The sequence below is a fragment of the Ammospiza caudacuta genome, chromosome 3, assembly GCF_027887145.1.
Source record: "Ammospiza caudacuta isolate bAmmCau1 chromosome 3, bAmmCau1.pri, whole genome shotgun sequence".
NCBI classification, from domain to species: Eukaryota; Metazoa; Chordata; class Aves; order Passeriformes; family Passerellidae; genus Ammospiza; species Ammospiza caudacuta.
The window spans coordinates 70,381,343-70,393,337 of NC_080595.1; the positions used below are offsets into that span (position 1 = coordinate 70,381,343).

At 49.5% G+C, this 11,995-nt stretch overlaps 1 protein-coding gene across 1 annotated transcript; it reads right to left on the reverse strand.

The window, feature by feature from the left end:
- Positions 1-200: 200 nt before the first annotated feature.
- Positions 201-5,152, reverse strand: MARCKS (myristoylated alanine rich protein kinase C substrate). Its single transcript, XM_058800935.1, has 3 exons — positions 5,089-5,152; positions 4,674-4,846; positions 201-3,535 (listed from the first exon to the last, which is right to left on the reverse strand). Exons 2-3 carry the CDS (start codon positions 4,770-4,772, stop codon positions 2,783-2,785), a joined length of 852 nt encoding a protein of 283 aa, XP_058656918.1. The 5' UTR covers positions 4,773-4,846; positions 5,089-5,152; the 3' UTR covers positions 201-2,782.
- Positions 5,153-11,995: the final 6,843 nt, after the last annotated feature.

Genomic DNA, 11,995 nt, shown 5'->3' on the forward strand with positions numbered 1-11,995 from the left:
GCCAGGGGCAAGAGCAATTCTGCACTCCCAGGAATAGGAAGTGCCCCAGAAATCACCAGCTGAGTGAGGAAAAAACATGAAAGCTTGAGAGGTTAAGAAAAATCTGAAAAGAACTTTGCTAACAATTATTTTCATCATATGTACAAATACACAGTTTGACAAAAAAAAAAAAAAGAAAAAAGAAGAAATTCAGACCTCTCTTTAAGAATCCTTGGATTCAAATATATATATTTATTAAAAAGAGACATTGGCTCTATGGCCAAGACATTATGCGTCTCAGAACAGGTTTTTACAGCCATGTTATAAAAACCCCTTAGCAAAGCAGTTATGCACTAGACTTCAAACACATGTACTCCAAGAATGACACTGGTGTGGAGGATCTTGTTTTACATCCATTTATTTTTGTCCCTCAGCAATTATAGCATAGTTTCAATACATTTCTAAAGTTATAGAGAAATACCAGGGCAACTAGAGTACATACAAGCCAAAGTTAAAATGGTAGACAGCTGAATTAAAAAACAAAAAAACAAAAAACCCAAACAAAACAAAAAGAAGTATGCATTCAGCAGGAAATCTACTATACTTCATTCAGTTTAGGCTTTGTTCTTTAGGGAACAAGGTGCTAACGTGCCATTTTCTCATAAAATGAATCATAATTGCTTCCAAAGAGTTTCTGCTGAAAATGGTGGAAGCAAATAAGTGTAACACTAAACTTTCTCCTATAAACTTAGAAGCAACACTTTCTTGAATCAATTTCCACCCTCCAAATACCACTGCTGCTTTTCTTACATGAACTCACTGTTTTATTAAGGCATAATTGCCCTGAGCAATATGCTGGAAAATAGCCAAAAAGCCTAACAATTAAAGGCAAGCACCAAGTAAATTTTTTTTTTTTAATTGACAAATTTTGAAATCTGTTTTGAAACTCACCTGTACTTGGGAGTAGCACTTGAGGAAAAAAAGAAAATATTGCTTTTAATTACTTTAAGTAGAATGGCAGTGTTAGTTTCCCCCTTCTCCTTCCAGGCTAAAGTTTCCAAGACAATCATGGAGGCACCAAATCAGGACCAGCATACCAAGACCTAAGTGGGACAGCTGTTCAAGAGCTTAATTTTTAAGCAACTCAGCATAAAAATTTCAGTGCCCCACCCTAAGCAATTCAAATGAAATCTTGTTTTCCTCAAGAGGCAAGATCCTCATACACTGGATACATCTGGTCTTAAAAGCAAGATGGAGCCTGGACAGGAGAATCATACACTGCATGCTCAGACTGCCTTCCAGTCTTCTTTTCAAAGCCAGAAAAGCCTACAAATTACCTGGTGCACTGCACACTTTCTCTGTAAAATGCACAGTGTTACAGAGTCCAAGATCCAGGAAGGTACTTTTCAAAGCTAGTGCTAACAGCACACATGACTGTCTCTGTACAAATTTAGGCAACACTGACTAGTCCCTTTAAGCTACCAGAGTATCCATAAAAGAAAGACAACCAAATTATACATTTTATTCACATTTATTTTTCGCTTTTAGTGTGCTCACAGAAAATTAGAACACCTTAAGCAGGAGTTTAATAGCAATTTTTGTAAGCAAAGTTACATTCCATCTCTAAGTCAAATTGGTCAAAGCTTCTCCAGTATTTACAAAAACATGATAGACAAGATGCTACACAAAAAAAAAAAAAAAAACATTGCATCTGAAGAGTTTTCCTTTATTTTCAAAGACAACTGGAAAAGAAAGCATTGTCTGCTGTAATCAAAAACATACCACAGTATAAACAGTAACCATTCCACTTATCACAGCTTGGTTGAGTTTAAAATTTGTGTTTAAAAGGTCCAAGATGACTGCAGTTTTACAAAAATGGGCAGGGTGGAAAGAGTTGCAAACTTCATGTGCTTCTGGATATCAAGATTTGTTTTTTTTTATACAATAGTCACAGTTAAAAACACCCTGCTGGTAATACATAATTACACTTTATTAAGGTCATAAACCAGCAATAAACAATAAAGCCTATACAACTTGTATTTCTACTTAATCACTGACTGATACAGCTAACATGAGATAAGTGAAAAGTTCCTATGGTTTAAATGAATTTCTAAGACTATGATCTCTTTATCTGGGTATTGATTTTTATTTTTTTTTTTTCCTTTTTCCTTTCCTTCTTAATCAAGACTTGTAGTGTTGTAAACCTTATAGAACATCTGCCTCACAAAATACATCGTAATAACTTTCTTTTAAAAAAAAGACTAACCCCTTACATCATTTCTGGCGGGGCGCGCTCCCGGCAAGGGCTGCGCGCCCCGGGTTCCCCACTGCGTCCCCTGTCACTTCATTTGAGATCCCTTATTGACCCACCCATCTCCTTCATATATGGGCATGTCCATAGACCGATCGGCAAAAGTTTTATAATATGAAGAGAGTTGCAAAGTATGAAATTAAAAAATAAACGAACAAAATTTTAAAAAGCAAAAAAAACCAACAAAAAAAAAAAAAAAACGAACCAAACAAAACGAAACATTAATACTGATGAAAAAAAAACCCCAAAAAAACCAAAATATAAAGGATGTGAGAGGAAGGCGGAGGGGAGCCCCCCTCGGCCCGTTGGAATGGCGGCAACATATAACGATTTGAGATGGGAGCTGCGGGGGGAGAGAAAAAAAAGAAACGAGACATCTTTTAAATCAATCCCTGGTTGTAGACAAGTTCTCCGAGACCAGTACCTGGCACCACTCCAAAAACAAACAGGGGGGAAGAAAAGTCCGTCGGCGAGGGGCGGCGGCGGCGCTGACTACTCCGCCGACTCGGCGGCGGGTCCCTCGGGACTGCTCTCGGCGGGGGGCTCCTGCCGCGCCGGCTCCTCCGCGGGGGCCGCCTCCTGCTCGCCGCTGCCCGCCTCATTCGTGGCGGCGCCGGCGCCCGCCGCCTCCTCCGCCTTCCCCTCCGCTGCCTGCTGAGGCGGCTGCTGCTCCTCGGTCGCCGCCGATGCCGGGGCCTCTTCTCCCGCCGCCTTCTCGGGGGCGGCCTCGTCCGATTTGGCCTCCTGCGAGTCCTCCGCGTCCTCCTTCGCCGCCTCGGCGCTGCCGGCCGCGCTCGCCTCCTCGGCGGCCGCCTTGCCCTCCTCGCTGCCCGCCGCCTCGGGGGCCGCCGCCTCCTCCTTCCCGCCCTCCGCCGCCGCGGCGGCGGCGCCGCCCTCGCCCTCGGCCCCCTCGCCGGCCTCCTTCTTGTTCTTCTTGAAGGAGAAGCCGCTGAGCTTAAAGGACTTCTTGAAGGAAAAGCGCTTCTTTTTTTTTTTCGGGGTCTCGCTGCTGGACGAGGGGGTCGCGCCCTCCTCAGTCTTGGGGGAGGACTCGCCCTCCGCCGGGGAGGCCGGCTCGGTGCTCTCCGCCTCTCCCGCCTCCTTCTCGGAGGCGGGCTCCGACGAGGCCGCCTCCTCTTTGCCCGTCTCCTCGGCGGGCGCGCTGCCGTTCGCCTGCACCTCCTCCTTGCCCGCCTCCGCCGCCGCGGGGGAGGCGTCGCCGTTCACCTTCAAGTGGCCGTTCTCCTGCAAGACAAGGACCAGCGTTACCGGCGGTGCCTGGCGGGGGGGAAGCGGGGCGCCGCCGCCGCCCTCCCCGCCCGCCGGCCTCGCCTCGCCGCTTCCCGCGGTTCGAAGCCCCGCGCTCTCGCCGGGCCGAGCGCCCCCAGCGGCGGGCGGAGCGCGCGGCGGCCGCCAGAGGGCGCCCCGGCTCCACGCAGCGGCGGCCGCGCCGCGCTCCCCCGCCCTCGGCGCGCCCCGTCCAAGCCGCGGCGGCGGCGCGGGGCGGGGAAGGCGAACAAAGCTCGCCCGGCCCGGCCCCGGCCCCCCGCCCGCCGCGGCCCCTCTGCGCCCGGGCGGTGCGGCGAGGCGCCCCCCGCCTCCCCCTCCCCTCCCCACTCACGCCGCATTTGCATCTTTCGGGCGCCCGGAGCGCGGCTGGCTGCCCGGGGCGGCAGCTGCGGGGGCGGCGGGGGGTGGCTGTCCGCAACGCCGCCGCCGCTGCCAGCCCGGCTCACGCGTGGGGAGGGGGCGCGGGTGGGTGACAGAAAGCCGTGCCCGCGGCTGCCGAGCCCCCGGCGGCGCTGCCGTGGACGGGGCGGGCGGCGCAGCCCCCGGCCCGCGCTCCCGCCCGAGGGGGCTGCCCGCGGAGCCGCCTGCCCGGGGGCTCCGGGCCCCGCTGCCACACGGCCGTCCGGCTGTGCCGCGAGAGGCACCGACTGTCTTCGGGAGGACGTTAAGCGGGCAGAAAAGCCAAGCTTTGTAAGATCCTTCCGTTTACGAGCCATTGGGACGCTCCACCATAATACACGAGGGATTTAAAAAAAAGAAAGAAAGAAAGAAAGAAAGAAAGAAAGAAAGAAAGAAAGAAAGAAAGAAAGAAAGAAAGAAAGAAAGAAAGAAACGTGCCCCTTCCCCCTCCCGCCCCCCACGCAGGAAAGATAAAGAAGGAATCATTCAAAGCCGAGCCCGTTTAACCAAAATAAAGAAATTATTCCTTTGCCTCGAGTTGCAAAGATAAAAGATCGACCGTATTCCCCATTGAATGTGCCACTGGGGCATCAAAGGAAGAAGAATTAAACAGGATGCGAAAGAGAGTCCGTCGAAGTTGGCTTAAAAAAAGGAGTAGATTTAATATTTTTAAAAATTTCTTTTCGTTTTTTACCTGTCCATTCGCCTTGGATGGAGATGCAGCCACTGCTTCCCCAGGTTTCTCGGCGGAGGCTTCGCCCTTTGCAGCGGTCTTGGAGAACTGGGCACCCATGCTGTCTTATTCAACAAAGAAACTCAACAGATCCAAAAGGAGGGGAAACAAAGAGCGTTGGGTTGGTATAAATACTGGGCGACCAGCAGCAGCAGCAACACACACACACACCAGAGGGGAAAAAAAAAGAGAAGAGAGAACAGAACCGATTATAATGCACTCCTTTTAAAAAATTTAAAGTTGAAGAGATCAAAAAGCAGCAGCACAGGAGGGAGGGGAAAAAAAGGGAGGAAAAAGTCGAGCAAAAAAAAAAAAAAAAAGGAGCCCAAGTTTAGTAAAAAAGAAGTAATAAAAAATCCCAGATTTGTAGCCGTACTGTAGACAAGGAGAAAATGGAGAAATCTCCCTGGTTGCTAATAAGATGCGGAGTCCAACGCCCAAGTGCACAGATGAATGGGCTTCCCGAGCGGTGACGGCAGCGCTCCGCCCGGCGCCGGCCAATCGCGGCCGCCGCGCACAAAGGGGGGCGGGGCCCGCCCGCCCGGCGAACAATGGAGCCGCGATGGCAGCGGTTTGAAATCGGCCCCCGGCCGATAATGAATGTGCCGCTCCACTCCGCTCCGCCGCGGCGCGGGCGGGCGCGCCGGGCCCCGCGCCGGGCCGCCAACAAAACACCCCGAGCGAGCGAGAGAGAGAGCGCGGGGCGGGCGGGCAGGGACAATGGTGCGAGGGGCGTGCGGGTGAGTGCGAGTGCGAGTGTGAGTGAGAGCGTCCCGGCCCCGCCGCACGCCCCCGCCCGCTGCTGCCGCCGTGAGAGAGCAACAGATAGTGTGTGCGAGCCCCGGGCGGGGGAGAGCGAGGGAAGGAGGGGATTTGCTGCTTGCCTTTTTTTTTTTTTTTTTTTTCTCCCCCTTTGTTTTTTTTTTTTTTTCCTTTTCTTTTCTTCCCCGGGTTTAATTGGTCGCGATTGTTAAATCGCCCCCAATTTGGAAGGTATTTGAACCACGTAGATCGGGTTTCGCCGAACGAGATCACGAGTCGAAATTAGTAGGTCTGTAGGCCAGATGTTGCAAACGCTAAAGCAGCGGCAGCAGGAGCCGCTGCCGGAGCAGAAACGGACCCCTCCCCCATAGCGATATTGGCTTGGAATAAAATATTTTGTGATTAGCCTACGGCTCTAATTAAATTCTGCTGTCTGATTATTCCTGATTTGTGTTTTTAAAGTATTTTCTGAGGCGGTGACCCACTTCACGATTACATTTCCATGCACTCAAGTAGTGGGCGAAGCGACATTATCAGGGAAACATTCACGCTTTCCCAAACCTCAGCCCCGAGTGTGTATTTACGTTAAATTTAAACCCTCGAATAAAGATGTAACCCGAAACTAATGCATGCGAATTAACGGTGATCTGGAACGCTTATCAGCGCTGGGGTGGGCGAAATATCACGGACCCGAGTGATTTCCTTTCTCGGGGGAGGGGGCGGCGTGTGCGGGGAGCCGGCCGGCTCCCTCCCTCCCTCCGTGCTGCGATGCGGGGAAGGCTGGCCTAGACCCCCTCCCCCCCTCGCCGGCACCCCCATCCCCTTTTAAGGAGCAGAAACGAGCGTCAGAACGATCGTTTCCCATAGTCGGGTAATCTCCGAACGCCTCTTGTTTATAAACAAGGATGTTAAAATGATTCCGGTAATGAAGGGCTGCGGAGCGGGGAGGCTCGGCTCAGCCGCCCACCTCCCTCTCCCCGTGGATTGCCGGGGCTGGCGGGAGCGGTGGGCTTCGTGCGGACGCCGAGAGCCGCCTCTCGGTAACCCCGGCGAGGGCAGCCGGGTGCTTTCAACCGCTCGAGGGGATTACTTGGTTTCTTGGGGGGGCAAAAAGGGGCATTTGGCTGGTGTTTTTTACGAGGAGGATCAAACCTCTCCCTCCCTCCCTCCCTCCCGCCGCATTTCACGCACAGCCCCGCCGCAGCCACTGCCGCCGCTCCCTTTGTCTCGGCCGCCGCCGCCCGCCCCGCCGAGCACGGCGCAGCAGCGTCCCGCTCCCCCGGGGCAGCCCCGCACGCCCACCCGTGCCCGCACAGGCAGCACCGCAGCCCCGGGGCGGGGGGCGGCCGCCGGGGTGACCGCCCACGGCAGGGCGGGGGTGCCGGGGCCGCCGCGCCCCGAGGCTCCCTCGGCGGGGCCGCGCCGCCGGGCGGTTTCCCTGGCGACGGCGGGGGGCGGCGGGGCCTCCACGGTGGGATCGGGATCGGGAGCGGAGCGGGGCGGGAGCGGCTCTGCCCGCCCGGCGTCACCTGCGGCCGCCGGCCCCGCTGCTGCTGCGGGCTGGGCTAGGCTGGGCTGGGCTGGGCTCGGCGGGGCCGGGGTCGCGGCCGGGGGCGCCGCGGCGGCGGGAGCGCTCTCCGGGGATCTGCCGGCTGCCGCCCCTCCCGGGCGGGCTGGCGGAGCGGTGTGCGGCGGCGGGCACCGGCGGCAGGAGGGATGGAGCGAGCTGAGGAGCGCTCACCTTATGGCTGACGGCACCGCAACCGAGGGGCACGGCCAGCCGGACTGCTTCCTTCTTCGGGATCCTCCCCCGCTTCTCAACTGCACGCGTTGAGTTTTGGCTGCTCCTTTTAATCTGGATATTAAGGAAGTCGTGATTTTGTTGGTGGTGGTTTGAGTTTTTATCTTTTTAGACTGGTTTATGTAACAGATCACCTAAGAAGACCTGGTGGAAGACCATGACCGGACTTCGCAGTCAGTATCAAAAGGCACCTGTCCATCCTGAGCGGGTATATGCAATTTCACCGGCACGGACATACGCATTTCTACTTTCCACCGTAGCTACGTCTGAATTTCAGAGTAGCGTCACTGGAAAATTTCACATGGTGACTTGGAGTTTAGACGGTGTGTTTTGCATTATGCTTTTGATATGTTTTTCAACCATTTCCATGTTTTAAAACTTGAAAAGAAAAAGCGAAAGTAAAAAAGACTAAGTCTTGATTGATCTTACTGTAGGTACTTAGTTCCACACGTTCTTCTGTAGAGCCTCTGGACAAGCTCAGGAAATCTGGGATATTTGTATGGTCCCTCTGTCAGTCCTAGTGCAATTAAAACCTGGACAGCTATCTCTGACCCAAACCCTTGACCGTAGGGTGCAAATACAAGATTTAACCTCTCGAATGACCTCTTGAGCCCATCAGCTACCAGGCTGCTCCTTGTCGCACCACACCTTTACGCACCAAGCAAAGAGATACCCTGGAGGGAAGATTCCTCTTTCTTAAACTTGTACTTTACTCAAGTTCCTGGTCTTTTAATCTCCTTCCAAGAAGCAGGGAGAGGGAAAAGAGAGAGACAAAAAAAGACAGACAGGTAGAAAGACCTCCTTAGTTTTTTGTAGCAGGACTAATCAGTTACGAAGATGAGAATAATACTTTTCTGCTGTGCCTTCCACATAAAAAGTTGTCATAGAATTTCTGTGGCAGGAGCAAGGATGCACCAGTGTAAAGTTGCTTGTGTATAAGGTGTTGGAGATTTAGTGTCTGAAAAAAGCAGTACTGTTGTCAAGTGTATTTGCACAGAATAGAATATTCTTAGTTGGAATTTGTGTTAAGGCTTTTACCACAATAGCTGTGTCAGCAAAAAAACCATATTCCCCCCTGTGTCATGTGTAGTGATACTTCTAAGAACATGACAACCATAACTGAGAGACAGCTCTGTGGAGCCCCAAAATGAAGAAGAGACGAGGCTGGGGAGCTGTTCTCCGTGGGGTAGGGGGGACAGGGAAGCAGGATTGGCCTCCCCTTGCTCTTCCAAAGGTTTAAGGGCTCTATCATTGCAGATTTCTAAGAATGAATTGCACCCTCTAGATGAAATTGTCTTTTTGCAGTACTTCCAAAAGGTGACTCCAATTAGCACATTTTTCCTGAGGTGTTTTCATCCTCAACCTTTTGGGAAGGTAGAAGGCTGAGGTGTAGAATGATAAAATGCTTTGTACAGGACTGCCCAGCAAATGAGCCTTGCAGCTGACTGTGTTACTGACTCTTGGCCGTGACTTGATGATCATTAATAATAAATCTGTGCCTTGCAGCCACAACTTTGGGCATAAACACAAACCTTCCTGTCAAGCTAGCCAGGTATAAGTGTGGTATGTAGTGCTTATGTCAACTTTGCACTAACATTCTGTGGGGAGGCTAGGAAAAAAGCTGATAGCTTTTGGCCCAAGAGCAGCTGAGGCAAAGTTGCTCCTGAAAAGTATTTGGCCACAACAGGAACGAAAGCTGAATGTGGTGCCACACTCTGGGTTATGTGGCTATGGAAATCCTGACCTTACATCAGGTACCCTGAAGCTGCAATTTACCACCCTATGAAAGCATGGCTTCTGACTCCTGCAGCTACTGCCAAACCTCCCAACTCACTTATACCCAGTTTTTTTTCTTTTCCCAATACTACCTAAGACATTCATTTTATCCATTCCTGAAATACAGGTGAATGAAATGTTTTTTTCATTTGACAGTTGACAGGAAATGGAGAAAGCTGCTCAATAACAGCTCCCCACCAGTATGGCAGCTTCTTACTGGAGTGCCAGAAAAACCCATCAGTGACACTCACACTCTGCTAAGGTAAAAGCACAATCATGAACATGTTTTAACTCCTGTTAAAATTTGAAACTTTTAAAAACATGTCCTAACTTGCCACGCATAGCTGGGACACAAATGTATTTTAACTTGTTTGCTGGCAAATGCACTAAAATGCAACACACCCTGTCAACACTGAGAATCTGAAAACACGTTAATTAAAAGTTTTCACTGACACCTTTTTTTTTTCTTAATGCACCTTTATCCTCGTCCAGACAAGCCTTTTAAGAAAGTGAATCTACAAGTGGTTTTGGGAGCAGGAATCCAATGTTTACAGAATTCCTGAAACAGTGTGTGCTTTCTAGTGTTCACATTGTGACACTCTCCTGGGTGACCTGAGCTCTGAGAAGGTGCTGGGAAACCTCCTTGGGTCCTGGGGTGTGCAGAGATCTTTCCTGTGTGCAGAGACAGCAGCAAGCAAACTAAAAAATGATAATAAAATTTTACTCTGAGATATATTATTTGCTATATGTTCATCTACAACAAGTCCTTTCTTCTCTTGTCCTGGTCCTTATATAGAAACAGTGTTTCTATATAATGGACGTGAATAGGACAGAAAACATCATTTTTTTCATAGGAACTTTCAAACTGGGACAGTTCTGGTAACAGGGGAACAGGAGGCAAATATGAGGTAAATAATGTTAAAAGTTTCAAATCTAAATTCAGATATGCAGAATTGTTGCATCTTTTCCAGTTTCTTAAAGATGAGTATTTCATGGTGTCTGAATCTGTGCTGAGATTTCCTACTGACACATCACTTCAGTTTCTTCCAGCTTTACTCCAGTTTGGTGAAAGGCTATAAAAAGCTTTTGACCTTTATGTCACTCACAACCATTACAAGTCCTTTACTAATATTTGCCAAGCTTTTATTAACTGAATACATTCAACAATGTTTGTTAAATAGGATCCAGACTGTTTGAATGTCCAGTGTGCTGGGAAACTGAAAGCTTAACAGAGCTTATATATTTTAAAAGTATCATACAGCTGGTCTCTATCACAGCTAATAAAAAAATATCCATCAACCAACTGGATAACTGGCGTCAAGTAATGAGGCTGGTTACTTCTGGGAAGAAAAAAAATCCCCAAAGTAAAATCAAGAATAAAAACCGACAACAAACCCAACCCAGCCCAACCCAATCAAAGATTTCTTAGATGATACAAAAGCAAAAATGCTCTATGTAAATCCCAAGCCCCTCCCTTAAGGGCAATCACAGCAAGTCACAATAACTAACAGGGAAGATGTGAGTATATCCCTAAAAGAGTGGTCCATGCTGTGTGCTGATTCTTCTTTAAAGAACACCATTTCAGCAGCAAAGAAGGGGCATCAGGGCTCCATTGCGTTAAGCAGGGTGTGGACAAAAAAATAGAGATAGTGGGGAGTTGTAAACACTTTACAACCTTCAGTTCTAAGGATAAATACTGCTGCACTGTAGTCACAGCTTTACACAGGGTAAGGCAATGCAGCAGTAGTGCTTCCCTCCCTTCGTTCCTGTGCTCTGGCCCTGCAGTTCCACTCCCTCCATTGTGTGTGCCCTGGCTTCCCTCTGACCTCCTGATAAGCCATTTTGGAGAGTTAAACCAGCAGAAAAATATTCTTTCTCTCTTCCCCAATACCCCTCCTCCATTCTCCTCCCCCCACAACCCTTCCCCACCCCCCATCTTTTTGAGCAGGGAAGGGCAGTTTCCTGCTGGTTTTGCTACCCTTGGTGTGGCCAGACATGTTGCCGTGATGACAAGCAGGTGATAACCTGATTGAGCATGGAGTTAAGCTTCAGTTCCATTGACATTTGCTTCAACAGCCTCACACAATCCTCCTTCTCTGCAACTTGTGCTTGCTTCCAGTTTCCTGATTCTCTCTCAATTCTTCTGGGAAGAGTGATCTAAGTGAAAAATGCCTGATGAGCGGGTATCTTTTAGAATGGCATTGATAGGTGATGTCTCATCATGTTTCATTGAAAGACCACCTGTGCTTTAATGATGACTACTTTGTGTTGTGTGGCTACAGCCAGCCTGGCTTTTATGAATTCCAGCTAGATTTGGAGGGGACAGGAGTTACATAAGAGTAGAATAATGTAAATTTATGCTGAAAAGTGTCACAGAATGTGAAATGAAACTGATGGACCCAGCTAAACAGAAGTCTGTCTAAAATAGGAAATAGGAAGCATTTGAGCTTGACTCAGAGATTTAGATTCCTGGCATTTAGTTGTTGTGAATTGAAACTGATTTAGGGTTAAATCAAACAAGGGCTCGGGGTTGTGTAATTAACAGCCCCCACGTCAAGTGCCTAGGCTCTCTGTAGGGCTCAGGCCATGGGGAGAAAGCCAAGTGCCAAAGTCTGTAATTTGCCCAGCTGGCAGGTAGAGGCTGGTACCCTAAGTCTGGTTTTATGATTCTCACTGCCTGAAAAAACACACTGCAGCCACAAGGTGCAAAAGGCTAAGCCAGTACAAGCTGCTGTTGTTGAGTTGTTGTTTTTGTTGTTACACTCAGCTCAGAAAGGCTGTTTGTTTCCGGTAGCTGGAATAAACATTATAGAGTGCATCCCAGTCAGCTTGGCAGAAATATATGTGAAATGCACTGTCTGGCATGCTAGTAGGGCACAGATTTTATACCAGTGGTGATGTAATCCCCAGCTATACAGAAATACATCACAAATAGGAAATACAA

Coding starts and splice junctions, on each gene's coding strand:
- MARCKS (XM_058800935.1), bottom strand. CDS start 4,772: ATGGGTGCCCAGTTCTCCAAGACCGCTGCAAAGGGCGAAGCCTCCGCC. Junction 3,536..4,673: donor CATCCAAGGCGAATGGACAG/GTAAAAAACGAA, acceptor CTTGTCTTGCAG/GAGAACGGCCACTTGAAGGT.